We start from the raw sequence: 16,058 nt of genomic DNA, 5'->3' as shown, positions 1-16,058 counted from the left end.
GAAGGGGAAAATTTCCAAGCAGTTGTGATGAGAGGTGACACGAAAGCAATGTCCTAACTAAAATATAAAAAGTACCGAAGTACCGCTGCCCAAGGAGAGAGCTTCAAGACCTACTTCCTGTGAGTTTTTTTTTTTTAAAGGCCTAGAAAAGATAATCTTCTAAAGAAAACAAGGCAAATGTTTTTTCCTGTCTACAAGCAGCGTGCACAGCGATTCCAGGAGGCATCTGCTCAGGGGCGGAGTTTCAAGAGGGCGGAGAGAAGTCAGCAAGCCGATTACATCACCTTCCCAGGCTGCTCCTCCCCCTGGACCAAGTTTCTAGGGCGGCCCTAAGCACTGCATGGCAGAAAGGAAAAAAAAAAAACAACAAAGAAGCAGGGACGCCATTTTGTAATGGAGAAGAGGAAAACTTGAAAAAAGCTATCCCGGCTCCGCTGTAGAGAGTTGCATTAAATAACTTTTTTTTAAAGGAAAATCAAAAAATAGACCCACCCTCCCGGAAAAGCTTTTCATCTTATGAGCCCATTAAGAACGTTGTGAAAATAAAAAGCAATTAAAATATTAGAAAACAATTTTCTGCTGGGAAGAATTGAATTTGCAATTGAGGTTCAATACGCTACCATCGACCACCCCGCCCTCCCCCCATCCTACCGCTAAATGGAAAGGGGGAGGATTTGGACCCCTCTCGACAAATAGGGTTGAGGAGGGAGGACAGGAGAAAAATGGGTCAAGACACAACCTGCAACGCCGCTTGGGAAGACAAAAGGACAAAGAAAGTCGCCATATTGTAGCAGGGAAGAAAAAAATTCCTTTTAACGACACAAATCTTTTAGAAAGCTAACATTTCAATTGCACTAAATGGCTTTAAAAAATTATACTCCTGGACTTCACATTTCACCACCTTTCCACCCTCGACTAAACTGGCTTCCCCCACCCAGAAAGTATAAAGTTAAAATGTTAAAAGTTTGCTTATAAATAAGCTACGCAACCTGCAACAATTACAAGACATTCACCTCCCGACTATTTTGTATGTACTATTGGCACTAAGATTATAGTTTGTCCTAACGTGTCTTGCAATCTTTATTCCTAGATTGCCACCTATTTTAACCGCACAAATATATCCCAAGCAAATACATTAAAATTGAGAGGATTTAACAATCATTTAAAGTCATAGCCAACTATTTTTTTTTGCCCATCTCCTTACCCTGCAATCTTTATGTACAGATTGCTTATTAATCTGGCAAATTGAAAGGCGCCCTGCTTGTCTCACACACAAAGAAGTGGGACTTTTGGGCCACAAGATCCACCATCTTTTGTATGTGAGCTCATTAACCCTTTTGAAGACTGCAGCTAACGAGAGGAAGTGAACCATTCCTCTTTATATAAAGCAAACACTTATGGCTTTGGCAGTCTGGAAATTGGCTGGATTACCAAGGGTTAACCGTCAAAATCCTCACTTGCAGCCCATCCCGCCACCCTCTCCTTGCCTGCAGCGGGGCAGGGAAGAGGCAGGTGGCAGGGGAAAGGAACAAGACTGTTTAAACCAAAGGCCCTTTTTAATGGAGATTAAGTGACCGGCTTGGTCCTTTCTCCAGTTCTATGGTCTCATTCTTCCTCTCATAGTTTTGGTTTCACAACGGGAAACGTTGATTTCTTGTTGCAAGGCTGGTTTTTGAAAATTCGACACTTACTATCCAATTTTTTTGCGACGTCAGCACCTCGGGCTCAGGGGGGGGTAAGGGGGTTAAAATTTTGGAGAAAAAAAATCAAACAACCAACCAGGACCCAAAACTCAATTATTTGGGGGGCCTCATTGGATCAAAAAGTCTCTTAAAAAAATCAAGGCCAATTCAGTATTCATATTCCCCCCCCACCCAACTCCGTTTAGGGAGGGGGGATCGCAGAAAAAAAGTTGAGTGGATTCAAAAAAGTAAACGCTGGATGAGTGGGTTTGGGTGGGGTTTGGGAAGGGAGGTGGTTGATTATTTTTGCAGTTATGTGGTGACGGTCCTTCGGCCAGAGATTTCAAGTCCCAAGCAGCGTGGGCTGGTGGGGTGGGCAAGACAGGTAGAGGAAGGGATAGAAGACACAAGTGGTTGGGCTGGTGGCTGCTGTTTTCCCTTTCCCCCCTCTCTGGATCCTTTCAAGGGCTTAGATGACGCTGCGGCTCGTTTCTTTTTCCTTGTGGCCGGCCTGTCTTTCTCCGAGAAAATTCAAACCTGGGATGGAAGGAACACAAAGGAGAAAGATACAATCAGTACGGGTTGTTTTTAAACGCCCCAAATGCCATCTCTGCTGGCCCCAAATACCACCACGCCCCGTCCCAAACGCTGCCGCTTTACGTACACCGTGGCTCTTAGCTGAACGCGCGTCTAAACCCTCTCCCCAGTATAAAACGATCAGCAAAAACCTGCCCCCTAACCGACAAAACACCGAAACTTACCTTTAAACGAACCCCAGAATGGCGGACGCCTGCTCGGGCGGTGTCTTTTATATGCAGACGCCGCCCAACGCGCCCAAACGTGCTAGTGAAACGCCCTCGTCGCGCGACATTGTGCGCGAGGCGTGAATTCATTGGTCAACCCGAAAGACAACTCGCCCACTGATTGGCTATCCTTGCTCCACCTTGGCTTAGCCCCTTCCCCATGCACCTTCTTCCGCCTTCTTCCTGCTACCCCCACCCGCGTGCGCGTGACCTGATCGCCTAGCACCGCCCTTTTCTTTTCTTGCACCACTTCCGCCCTCGAGAACATTGCTCACCCTTGGTTGGTAGAACTGGGCCGGCGCATGCGCACTGGGAAGACCGCGATTAAAACCGCCTTTGGAATTGCTTAAAAGATAAATTCTACGTATGCGATCTAAAAGTTGTAGTGGCTGGCTCCGCAGAAATGCAATTTTGAGGCCGAATTCGATTGTGACGCAGTTAAAATTAATTTCGGTCCTTAGCCCCGCCCCCTTCACGCTTCCGTCCTGACGCAACTGCGCCACCGCCTTCCGCACTGCGGGCTTGTCCCCGGCCCTACCCGAGCCAGTGTCCCGGAGCATGCGTAGTCGCGTTGCCGACCGAACCTCTTTGCGCGTGCGTCAAGATGGCGGCCCCCATATTGAGTACGCTGCTGAGGCGCCTTTCTATCGTTTCGCCCTTCAGAGGTACCTTCGGAGTTCAGGTAACTCCTGGGAGCACAGTTTTGCACAGCCCTATCTCTGTTACACCTTCTTTAGGTTGACGCTCCACTGCTGGAATCCAGGAACTTTGCAAACACCGATTCCTCCTTCTGCTAGACTACTTTGGGCATTACCCTGTCCCTTCTTACCCTCCTTACTGCTGTGTTCAGTTTCTAATGCCGCGCAGTTACAGGGTCAGGTGTCACCTTCCCATGTTATTATCACAGCTAAAATAAATCGGTAAAAGAATGAACCCTTTGATCACGCACATTTAGCTGTGCTGGAGGTTTCTTAACCGATGAGGCTTTGAGTGTCTTTGGGTGCCTGTACCAGTCCGGCTCTCTCCCAAGAAAACCCAGGATACGTTCTCACAACCTGGGGCCAGTTTTCTCAGCTCTCTTACTCTCACGAAGTCGCTTTTATAAGAGCTTGCCTAAGAGTTTAAGGCATTTGGATTGAGGTTTCACACCAGCCTCACGTACTCACCTCTCTCGGAAGTTCTTGGTAGGACAGGGCAGTTTCTTGGTGTGGGTCACGGTGAGTTGAAAGGCTTGCTCAGCTGCCACTCCCTAAACTGGGACTAAGGCGTGGTGCCAGGGGTCACTATCTAGTTAATAACAGACCTGGTAGCTTTAAAGCTAGCGTTAGGACTTGTTTGTTCTGCCCTGTGGAATGTTGACCTTCAACTCTGTAAAAACTAAGCAACTCAGCGCTGGGGTATGGATTGTCTTCTCATCTGCCCTATGGGTCCCAGCTCTGCTCATCCTCTTCCTCTTGTTTTTTGATTGGTTGCTTGGTTTTCTGAGTCACCCCTGGCGGTGCACAGAGCTTATTTCCTGGCTTTGTGCTCAGGGATCACTCTGGGCTGTGCTTCGAGGACCATGTGGGTGCCGTGGATTGAATCCCTGTTGGCAGTGTAAAGGCGAGCACCCTACCCGCAGTACTATTACTCTGGCCCATCCTTTGTTTTCCTTCCTCGAATCAGTTCCTATCCTAAAGGTTTTTACGTTATCTTTTTTATAAAGCTGCCATCCTGTCCCCTATCTTAGTTGTTCCCTGACATTACCTTCTCTTTCAGAATGCAGCTGGAGATAGGGAGAGTGACAGGTGTCAGTTTAACTCAGAAATACTACCATCCCCTAGATATTTCTGCCACGTTCCATAAACTGATGGCTGTGCATTCCCCTTCTCTCCATAATGTGAGTAGCAGAATGACCTGTTCTTTTCCTGATCTTCACTCTTTATCTTATAGGTTACCCACAAAAATCTCTGTACCAAAGCGCCCCCTGAGGAAGATACGCCTCAGGTTCCCATTTCCCCTTATCAAGATGAACCTTGGAAATACCTGGATTCAGAAGGTACCTATTCATGGGAACAGGGAGGTCCATTAGTGGAGTCTCAGATAAATGGACATAGATGCCACCGCCTCCATCTCCATTCAGGAATAATTTCCGTGATCTTTCCCTTCAGAATACCAGAGCCGCTATGGCTCTAATCCAGTCTGGGCAGACTACCGACGCAACCACAAAGGCGGGCTACCTCAACAGAGGACCAGAAAGATGTGTATTGTGAGTTTCTGAGGATGACACATAGATGGGGTATGGAGTGGGGTTTGAGACCATAGTGTCAAGTGGCAGCCTTTATTTTCCAACAGCTTTGAGCATACTCACCTGCCAGCTTCTTTTTACAGAGAAGGAATAAGATTGCTGGGAACCCCTGCCCCATCTGCCGGGATCATAAGCTGCATGTGGACTTTAGGGTAAGGCCAATGTCAGATTACTTTTGATGCCCCTATGCTTACTCATATCTTAGTGTCCTGTGCTCCATTTTGTATTGATTTGGCAATAGAACAGAATTCCTCCTACTGGTCTTTAGACTTCTGTTTTCAATTATATGAAGATGTTTTGTTTTATTTTAAATTTTGTTGTTTGTGGGATTTTATGGGGGGGGGGCACTCCCAGTAGTGCTTAGAACTCCTGACTGTACTCAGGGATCACTCCTCATGGTGCTTATGGGATTGTAATCGATGCCAAAATTTGAATTCAGGTTGGTTCTGTGCAAGGCAAACACCCTACTGCTGTACAATTTACAATTGCCCCAGTCCTCTGAAGATGTTGTATACTTTACCTGGAAAGTTACAAAGTGGTTCCCCACCCCCTCCATACCTAGCTGTGTTCAGGGTTTGCTCTTGCCTCTCTGAGAAATCACTCTTGGCTGTGCTCTGGGAGTTATATGTGGTGCTCGCAATTGAACCCAGGAGCTCTGTTTGCCATGCAAATAACTGAACCAGTGTACTATCTTGTCCAGCCCTGAAAGTTACAATTTAAATTGGTAGATGTGGAAAATACATATTTCTAATGGGAGAAAACCACACAGAGTTTCATTTATATCCATCATAATTATTAGGAAATAGGATTGGGGGCTAGCGATGTAATACAAAGGGTAGGGTGTTTGCCTTCCTCCTGGCTGACTGGCGTTTGAACCCCAGCATCCTATATGGTCCCTTGACCCCCCTCTAGGAATAATTCCTGAGTACAGAGCCAGGAGTAACCACTGAGCACTACTGGGTGTGTTTCAAACCACCCATCCACCTACCCCTCAAAGAAAATGTGGGGCAGATTTTTTTTCTGACTCTAATTTGTTGTTATACTAACGTTACATTCTTTGGTGGCAGTCTATGGTTTGGGATTTAGGACAAATGCATAATTAGGATACAAAGTTTCAGGGGCTGGGAATTAGTTTAGTGGTAGAGCACTTGCTTTGCATATGTGAGACCCTAGATTCAATCCCAAACTGAAAAGAAGGTAGAATTTAATAATATTTTCAGAGTCTTTCTTGTTATAAGGATAGGACTTGCTTGTTAAATAATTTTAAAACTAGGGGCTGGAGCAATAGCACAGCGGGTAGGGCATTTGCCTTGCATGCAGCCAACCCAGGTTTGATTCCCAGCATCCCATATGGTCCCCTGAATACTGCCAGGGATAATTCCTGAGTGCAGAGCCAGGAGTAAGCCCTGTGCATCACCAGGTGTGAGCCAAAAAGCCAAAAACAATAATAATAATAATTTTAAAACTTTTTTAGTTTAGCTATAGCTGAGTGGAATGAAGTGCATATAGATTTTAAGAGGCCCAGGTTTGACCCAGCACCACTTAGTTTCCCTAAGTGCCCTCTGAGCACTGCTGTGTGTGGCCTAAAAGCCAAAAGTTTTTAAACGGTACTGGAAAAGTGCTTTTCTGAACTTGCTTAACGGTATTATTTTTACTATTATGTTTTGTTTTAAGGCCACACCTGGCTGTGCTCAGGATTTACGTACTATTGCTCCAGCTGTTGAAGATAATTATCTTAGAGCAAAAGCTGAATGGCTGGCTGGTGGGCATCAGAGAAGTCGGAGGGCATTTTGGTATTGTTGAATGGGATGTCTCATTGCTCCAGGGCCCCCTTGAACATTAGTTTTAAAGGAATTAACTGGAGAGATAGTACCGAGGGTATGGCACCTTGCAGGTGGCTAATCTGGGTTTAATCCCTAGCACCCCATATAGTTCCCAAGCCCATACAGAAATAATCCCTGAACTGCAGAGCCAAGAATAAGCCCCGAACAATACCAGGTGTGACCCAAAAAGAACAACAACAAAACAATACATAATTTTTAATTACAACTACTTTCTGTTGGGGAGAGAGAGAGAGGAGCTCCTGAAGACCACTAGTTGTCTATATGTTGAAACAAAAAAATTATAACCCAGTTTATGCAGTTAGTAATTAATATATAACCAAAGGAGAGGGAGAGATTATCTGTAATTACTCATTTTCACAGATTGAATAATGCAGATGATTCTGCCTGCAACTTCATATTGCAGTGTGCCTATATTTTTCCTTGGGAGTCTTACTTCCTGTGATTAACCTCCTGGCTGAGTAATTCTACATAATATGCTTTAAAGTTGATTTTATAGGGCTGGAGAGAGTCATAATCAGCTGAGTGCATACTTTGCATGCAGGAAGCCCAGGGTTTTTTTTTTTTTTTTTTGCTTTTGCGGGTCATACCCAGAGGATGCAAAGGGGTTACTCCTGGCTCTGCACTCAGGAATCACACCTGGTGGTGTTCGGGGGACCATGTGGGATGCTTGGAATCGAACCCGGGTCGACCACGTACAAGGCAAAGACCCTATCCGCTGTGCTATTGCTCCAGCCCCGAAGCCCAGGTTTGATACCTGGAACCACATGATGCCCTGAGCACTGTTGAGTGTGGTCCAAAAACTCCTAAATTTTTTTTAATTGGGAATGAGTCGGCTTGCCTTGTACACAGCTGACTTGGATTCAATCCCTAGCACCACCTGTTGTCCCAGTATCATAATCCTTGAGCACAGCCGGATGTGACCCAAACAAACAAAATGTCCTCCCGTTGTTCATCGATTTGCTCGAGCGGACCCAGTAACGTCTCCATTTTAAGACTTGTTCTTACTGTGTTTGGCATATTGAATACGTCACGGGTAGCTTGCCAGGCTTTGCCGTGCAGGCGAGATACTCTTGGTAGCTTTCCGGGCTCTCCAAGAGGGGTGGAGGAATCGAACCCAGCTCTGCCAGACTGGCTGCGTGCAAGGCAAACGCCCTACCGCTCTGCTATCGCTCCAGCCCCATATACTATCATGATATTTATTAAAATTTATATTTAGTTTGAATGTAACTTGTTAAATAATCTTGTTAAAATTTATTTTGAATGTAATTTATTAAATAATCCGTTAAAATTTATTTACATGTATACATTATAATTTGACTGGAGTGATAACACAGTGGGTAGGGCATTTGCCTTGCATGCGGCCGACCTGGGTTCGATTCCTTCATCCTCTTCTCGGAGAGCCTGGCAAGGTACTGAGAGTATCCCGCCGCATGGCAGAGCCTGATAAGCTCCCCTTGGCCTATTCAATATACCAAAAATTGTAACAAGTCTCACAATGGAGATGTTACTGGTGCCAGATGGAGCAAATTGATGAACAACAGGAGGCCAGTTCAGTGCTACTTTATAATATACATTGTATCTTATGGATGGTTTCAGGTATTGCCAGCTGATTGTTCCCAAGTTTTGTTTGTTTTTGTTTCTCTTTTGGGTCACACCCAGCAATGATTAGAGGTTATTTCTGCAAGGAATCACTTCTGGTGGTGCCTGGGGTACTGTCTAAGATGCTGGGATTGAACTTGACTTTGCTGTGGTGCAAGACAATCACCTTACCCACCGTATATCGCCCAGCCAACTTTTTTGCGTGACAGCCTCACTTTAAGACCTGACTTACAGTGTTTCACTAATAAAAATTAAAAAAAAAAACCAACAACCCTGACTTACACAATTGACAGTTATGTGTGAGTCCCCTTGAACAAATTGTAGGATGTGCATGTGAAATGGTTAAAAGACTGGGAAGTTGAAAGAGTTTCCTGAAGTTTGTTTGGTTTTTGTTTGGAGGCCACACCCAGGGATGCTCAGGCCATTGTGCTTAGGTTCCGTCCTAGGGACACCGTGAGATTGCTGAGTCCTCTGAAATGCAGAGTATATGCTCAGCTCTTGGTCTTGACCTGAGTGATGGTACAGCAGGTAAAGTGCTTGCCTTGCACACAACCACCCAGGTTCAGTTCCCAGCACCACTGCTTATAGTCCCCGACCCCTCCAGAAGTCATCCCAAAAAACCAACAGGTGAGGCCTAAAGCAAAAAAACAAATACGTAAAAAATCTTATGGCTCTCAACTGTCTCTGCAGAATGTGAAGCTCTTGGAACAGTTTGTCTGCGCTCACACTGGCATCATCTTCCATGCTCCTTACACAGGTTAGCCCGTCATCCCTTTCACCACCTGAATGGCATTCCTTTGGGGCGCTTCTTTATGCAGTCAGACTATAGGTATCTGGTGACTTCTCGTGGCATAACAAGTGATTCAAATTTTGGAAATACCCACTTAATGGGGATGTTCACAAGCTAAAACAATTACATGTGGGCAAAAGATTTGTGCAAGTACCAATATAAATTGTGTATTTACTAAAGGGCAGAGCTCTGTCTCTCTTGCCACTCATGAGGTTCGGTGGTCTCTGCTTCCCCCACCCCGGGGAGGCTGATGGCGATGGGAAGGAAGGAACAAGGCCAGCTGGTCAGTATCAATTGCAGTTTATTCCAATCTCTTCTCCATTCTCCTCTGATTCTCCTGCTTCTCTCCAGATCCCCCAGCCCACTCTTGGCAGCCTCATTTATATAGAAATCCTATAGGGTGGGGATACGAAGGTGGGGTTGAACATTAACAAATCAAGAAAGAGAAGTAAGGGCATTCCTCCAGAGATTAACTCAAGGACAAAATCTCATTTAAGGAGCTTACTCCAGATTACTAGGAGATCCACTCAAGTGCGGGATTCCATTCAGGGTGTGTTGCTTTCTTCTTTCCCAGCTAATAATCCACTTAAATAGTTGTAGTAAATTTACTTCTAATATTTCTAGCAATGTTATTTTGTATGAGCACAGTAAGAGATATATCAAGCTTAAAGTTTGGTTCTTCCTGATGATATCTCACTATATATTCCAGGTTACAGTCCTCAGGCCAGGTTAGTCTCCCTAACCCCAGCAGGGTCCTTATTCAGTTACCTCTTTTGGATCATGACCATGCTCTTGACTTATAGCTGAGTAATGTGGTGCTTTGGCCTGGACCATTTTGGTGCCAGGGTAGTTCACAGCTTGCCCTGGGTCCATTCAGTCCCTTGTTGGGACCCTGCTTTTGAGGTGCTAGGAACTAAGGGCAACTGAGGCTTAAATCGAGGAAGCAGATGTCCGGGAGTGAATATTATTCAGAGTCAATTAACTCCCAAGTTACAAAAGCACAATATTAACTGTCTTTCTGTGTCCATACAAAAAGTACATTGTTTTAAGGTAAAATGCAAAAAATGGAGAGAAGCAATATATAACTTACAAGTTCAGTATACATAGAAGGATCTGACCTTACAACTTAACAGAATCTGATTAGGGGGAAAAGGTGATTAACTGGTTGGGGAGGAGAGCAAAGAGAAGAGTTTACAGATAAACAAAGGAATGAGAGCACTGTGATGGGTATAATCGATAAACCTAAGCTCCCTGTGGCAAGGGAGAAAGGACAAACCATTGTTATCCTACAATAAATAAAGCTCCTAAAAGATAGGGGCTGGCACCAGGTAGGGCACTTGCCTTGCTCATGGTTGACCCAAGTTTAGTCCCCATTATCACATACACTGCTGAATCCTCTGGCATGCAAAATATGTACCTACCCCTTTGAACTTCAGAAGGTATTCGTGGAGCCATCCCTGTGGATGAATAGGGATTGTATGCTTTCATTCTCTAAGGCCTTGGGCCTGAGTGATGACCGTATAGTAGGTAAGGCTCTTGCCTAGTACACGACTGACCCATGTTTGATCTCTGGCACGACATATGGTCACACAAGCCCCACCAGGGGAGATTCCTGAGCACAGAGCCAGAAGTAAACCCTGAATACCACTGGATGGGAACCAAAAAACAAAATAAAAAAAGATATGGTGACTTAATTTCTTTCTATAGGATCTCTTCATTTTCACAAACCTTTTACAAAAGGCTTTCTCATAAATATGACACGTTCTTTTTATACTCTTAGTTGGATTTCCTGAGTATAGAATTGTAAGCTTAACAATTTAAGATTATACCTTCATCACTTCACTTAATCACTTAATCCCCGTTATTCATCGATTTATTCGAGCGGGTGCCAGTAACGTCTCCGTTCATCCCGGTTGCGTGCTAGCGTAGCCCAATGGTATCTGTTCGTTTTAGGAACATGTAGAGCCTCAAACCGATCATTTAGGGTCTTGACGAAGAAGTCTGACCATCTTATAGGTGGGCGTCCACGTGATCTTTTGATGTCTCGTGGAATCCAATCAGTAATGGCTCTAGTCCAGCGGTTGTCTGTAAACCTCATTACATGTCCAGCCCATCTGATTTTTGATGTCTTGGCAAATGAGACAGCGTCTCTGATTCTTGAGCGTTGACGAAGATCAGAACTCCGGATTCTATCTCTCATTTGAGTGAATCGTGATATTCCAAGCATAGTTCTTTCGATTCCTCTTTGAGAGACCCGAATAGTGTTCTCATCCTGTTTTCGTAGGGTCCAGGTCTCTGAGGCATATGTTAATGCAGGAAGAATAGTGGAATCAAAGAGATGTGCTCGTAGTTGGAGGTTCTTTGTCCTTTTAGTTATTTCTTCAATGCTCTTGAAGGCATTCCAAGCCGCTCTCTTCCTCCTGCGTAACTCAGGTGCCAGGTCATTCATCATGTTGATTTCTCGACCTAAGTATATATAACTGTTGCATTCGGAGATGGTGGTTCCGTTGAGAGTGAATGGAGTGTCAGGAACAAGGCTGTTTCTCATAAACATTGTCTTCGTAAGATTCAGCTGTAGTCCAACCTTTCCACACTCACGGTCAAAGTCCGCAAGCATTTGTGCCGCTTGGCTGATGTTTGGTGTTATTAAAACGATGTCATCAGCAAAGCGGAGGTGGTGTAGTTGCCGACCATCTATCTTCACTCCCATGTTTTCCCATTCTAGTCGTCGCATGATGTTCTCGAGGGTGGCACTGAAGAGTTTTGGTGAAATGGTATCACCCTGCCGAACCCCTCTCTTGATATGGATGATTACTTCTTTGTAGAATGGTGAGATCTTGGTAGTGAATCCGCAATAGAGCTCACGAAGGATCCTGATGTATTGAGTTTGTATGCCCTGATTGGCTAGGGCTTCCATGACCGCTTCCGTCTCAACAGAATCAAAGGCCTTCTTTAAATCAATGAACGTTAGACAGAGCGGCATCTTGAACTCCCGAGATACCTCAATGAGCTTGGTTATTGTGTGGATATGGTCGATGGTACTGAATCCTTTTCGGAATCCAGCTTGTTCACATGGTTGTCCTTCATCTAGTGTTCTGCTAATCCTATTCAGGATGACTCGAGTGAATAGTTTGTAGATGACAGACAATAGGCAGATTGGGCGATAGTTGCCAATGTCGTGGATGTCTCCTTTCTTGTATAGTAGTACAGTCTTGCTGGTTTTCCATTGGGATGGAACCTTGCATTCAGACAGGTAGCGTGTGAAGAGTCGAGCTAATGTATTGATGAGTACTGATGGTAAGTTCTTCAGGTGTTCAGGTCTGATCTTGTCTGGGCCAGGTGCTTTTTGTTTCTTTACCGACGAGATGGCATGTTGGATTTCGGAAGGGAGAACATTGGGAACGACATATCCATCATGTGGTATGTGGTATGTGGGCAAGTGGATGTGGCTATTAAAGAGATCTGAGTAGAATTCATGAATAATCTTCTCCATTGCCCTTCTGGAAGATGTGATAGATCCATCATGATGTCGGAGGGCAGTCATCTTGGTTTTGTAGTTGGTGAAGGACAGGCGGGCATTACGAATGTTTTTCCCAGCTTCTGCTGCATCTACCAGTACTGCTGCTCTCCTGTTTTTGAGGTCATCCTTGATGGCTTTTCTGCACTGTTTTGCCAGTTCGGACGTTTGCTTGTGGTTGCCTGAGGCACGTGCCACGCCACGTTGGCGAATAAGTTCAAGAGTGTTCGAAGAAAGACGGTTTTTTGTGGTTATCTCTCTCTTGGCATTCCTTGCACAATCATGGAGGTGCTGAATCATTCGATCATATTCCTCATCAATGTTGTCAATGACGGCATCTTCCCATGTTGCTGCAACAGAGCCAAAGAGTTCCCAGTTGGTGGTTGTTCTGGGAGTCTTCTTCTTAAACCTTGCATTCTTTTCTCCTCGTTCTGTGAGGTAGAATTTTGCACAAAGAAGACGGTGGTCTGATCCCGTTTGGAATTTTGGGACAATAGCAACATCGGTTAGGCAAAACCGCCGATTGAATATGATGTGGTCTATTTCATTGTGGAATCGTCCATCGGGAGACTCCCATGTCCAACGTTTAGATTCAGCCTTTTGGAATTGTGAGTTACCATGGAAGGTTTTGGTTGACATGATGAACTCAGACAGTCTGTCACCTTGTTCGTTCCATTCCAGGCCATGGGTTCCGATGTGGAGTTCATCGACTGATCTTCTTGGTCCTATCTTGGCATTAAAATCACCGACAATGATCTTGTAGAAGGTGTGATCTTCTTTATAGAATTTCTCCAGCTCCATGTAGAATTTCTCAGTTTCTTTTTCACCATAACTGGATGTTGGTGCGTAGACAACAAAGATAGAAACTGCCGGTAGTGAGCCACATTTATTCAAGTGTAATCGTCCGATTCGGGTTGTTAGGCATTCAAATGAATCAATGCTTGTGACTAAGTTTGTGTTGACAAGGATACCGACACCACCGACGCCTCTTTTATCACATGTTCCAAGGAACAGTTCTTCTCCAGTGTCGAAAACAGCATGATGGGATTGATGTCTTCTCGTTTCGGTCAGACCAATGATGTCGTACCTGATCTTTCGTGCTTGTACCATAAGGTCTTCAATGGATGCAGCAGATGCCAGCGTACGAGCATTAAAAGTACAGACAATCATTTTTGTTTTTCTGCGTTTTGGCAGCCCATGTCTGCCTTGGTGTTTTATCAGCTTCTCCTTCCATATCCTTCTCGACTCTGCATAATCAGGGCTAGGGGAATGAGATCCATTTATTACTGGATTATACCTATTTCCTAAAATAAGGCCATAGGCCAAATCTGGTTTCATTTGTTTTATACTATCCACAGCTGTTACCAGACAATAATGACAAAGTTCAGTAGCTGAGGCAAAGATTGTAAGGCCTGCAGAGCCTGAAATATGTACACAGAAAATGTAAAGCAAGATAAGGTAACAGAGCCCTCTGAATCTATGATTTAGGGGAGCAGCAGGGACCAGTGCAGTTCTGTCAGTTTCAAAGAGTTGTTTTAGGAGCAAACTGAAAAAGCTAAAGGGCTACTTTGCTGCACTTTTGGTTGCCTACTTGAACTGAGAACTCCTTTCTTCTGCATTGACTCTTTCTCTGTGGGTTGTCTGACTCAAAATTAGTTAACCACTCACTTCCTTTGAATTTTATTCATCACTCGGAGCCTTTAATACTGAAAGGCATCAGTCTAGTGGTAAAACCTTTCTAAGTCTTCATTCCCTGTAAAAACTGGGGGTGGCTATCTGTTGAACAAAAGGGTCCTGAAGTATCAAGGGAATGGGGTAATTAGCTTGAAGTAGGTCTTCCAAATCCATCCTTCTGCTTTCCCTAGGAAGCGATTTTTTTTCTTGTTGTTGCTGTTGTTGTTAATCTGTTCTTAGAGAAGAAACACTGAGTTCCTTTTCCCCCCTCCATACAGGAGTCTGTATGAAGCAGCACAAGAAGTTGACTCAGGCCATCCAGAAAGCCCGGGATCATGGTGAGCATGAGAGGACTCTGGGCACTTTAATTAGGTAGAGAGATGGAAACATAGGCCTAGTCACCAGCTATACATGCTATAAATGCATACCAGGCATGCACTCACCATCTGAGAAGGTAGTGAGTTTTCCTACAAGTGTCTTTCCTTACTCCCCTATCCGTTTCCTTTCTTGGGTCTCTTACCTTGCCATTGCCGTTTTCTCTTCCTGGTCTTTTCTCTTTTATAATTCTTTCTTCCGATGCCATCCCTAAGTCCTAGGATCTTTGTGTAAATGTACTCCATGACATTTTTGTACAACTTAGAAGAAGGTTAGAGGAAGCGTAGCGGTAGTACAGCAGGTAAGGCACTTGCCTTAGCAATTGACTAACTAGGGTTTGGTCCCTGGTACCACATATGATCTCCCAGCTCCACAGGAGTAATCCCCGAGCATAGAGTCAGGAGTAAGTCCTGAATACAGCTGGGTGTGGCAGAAAAAAAAAAAGAAGGGGCTGGACCGATAGCACAGCGGGTAGGGCATTTGCCTTGCATACGGCCAACCTGGGTTTGATTCCCAGCATCCCATATGGTCCCCTGAGCACTGCCAGGAGTGATTCCTGAGTGTAGAGCCAGGAGTAACCCCCGAGCATCGCCGGGTGTGACCAAAAGAGAGAAAAAAAAAGGAATTGGGGAGATAGTACAGGGGTGAAAGTACTTACTTTCCATGCAGCCAGCTCCCAGTAACTGGCATACATGCCCCTCCCCAATCACTGCTGTGCGTGACCTACAAGCACTGGTAGGCAGATGCAGCTTCATGGACCTGCTTCAGGATGTACACCTGGCAGGGAAGAGCCTGGCCCTGTCAGCCCACACTTTCCCCACCCCCCTTGGCCTGGTGTTTTTGTGCAGAAATGTATGACCTGTGAAAATGTACTCTTCCTTCCTCCTTTTTCCACTTTTCCTTCTTTTACTTACTGTTCATCTTACTCTGAACTAGTCCCCAACCTTACCCTGTTTTTTCCCCCCTTTAAATCCTCTAGGTCTTCTCCATTACCACATTCCCCATGTTGAACCCCGGGACCTTGACTTCAGTAACTCTCATGGAGCTGTTAGTACCACTCCACCAGCACCCACCCTGGTTTCAGGTGACCCGTGGTACCCGTGGTACAGCTGGAAGCAGCCACCAGAGAAAGAGCTGTCCCGCCTTCGCCGGCAGTATCAGGGCCAGCTCCGGGAAGAGAGTGGTCCCCCTCCTGAGTCAATGCCACAGGTGCCCGTTGCATCCCCAGCTGAAGCTTCCACAACTGAGCAGGCAGGCCCTCAGAGTGCCTAGTAGGCACTATCAAGTGAGGGAAGATAACGGGCTTAGATGATGCCTACGAATTCCTTAATGAGAATCACTGAGTCCCGTTCTGTGACATATAGCATGGCTGGGCCAGAGAAAGGCAAAGATTGTTGGTGAAGTGGATAAATCCATCTGCTGTGGAGGGAGGGCAGAAGGGTAGGAGCCCCCAGACCCTGTATGTTGTAAATAGTCTAAATAAACAC

The 16,058-nt window shown here is 45.2% G+C and overlaps 2 protein-coding genes across 4 annotated transcripts in view; one reads left to right on the top strand and one right to left on the bottom strand.

The window, feature by feature from the left end:
• The window catches only part of PPP1R10 (protein phosphatase 1 regulatory subunit 10), an 18,370-nt gene extending 14,592 nt beyond the window's left edge, over positions 1-3,778 (bottom strand). Inside the window, exons 1-2 of one of the 3 annotated variants that reach the window (XM_056127672.1) lie at positions 3,652-3,778; positions 1,692-2,219 (exon numbers count right to left, since the gene is read on the bottom strand). The gene's annotated coding sequence lies outside the window, so the exon portion shown is untranslated. Of the gene's footprint in view, positions 1-1,691; positions 2,220-2,443; positions 2,578-2,760; positions 2,880-3,651 lie in introns of those variants that run through there. The other 2 variants (XM_056127671.1, XM_056127670.1) reach the window with 2 other exon arrangements.
• MRPS18B (mitochondrial ribosomal protein S18B) lies at positions 3,030-16,058 on the top strand. Its single transcript, XM_056127694.1, has 7 exons — positions 3,030-3,167; positions 4,418-4,523; positions 4,636-4,733; positions 4,856-4,924; positions 8,906-8,972; positions 14,475-14,534; positions 15,551-16,058. Exons 1-7 carry the CDS (start codon positions 3,090-3,092, stop codon positions 15,841-15,843), a joined length of 771 nt encoding a protein of 256 aa, XP_055983669.1. The 5' UTR covers positions 3,030-3,089; the 3' UTR covers positions 15,844-16,058.

This window comes from Sorex fumeus, unplaced genomic scaffold (assembly GCF_029834395.1).
Source record: "Sorex fumeus unplaced genomic scaffold, SorFum_2.1 ptg000063l, whole genome shotgun sequence".
In the NCBI taxonomy this organism is placed as follows: domain Eukaryota; kingdom Metazoa; phylum Chordata; class Mammalia; order Eulipotyphla; family Soricidae; genus Sorex; species Sorex fumeus.
Note: the sequence above shows the minus strand (reverse complement) of the source record. Positions and strands in the feature narration are given on the sequence as shown.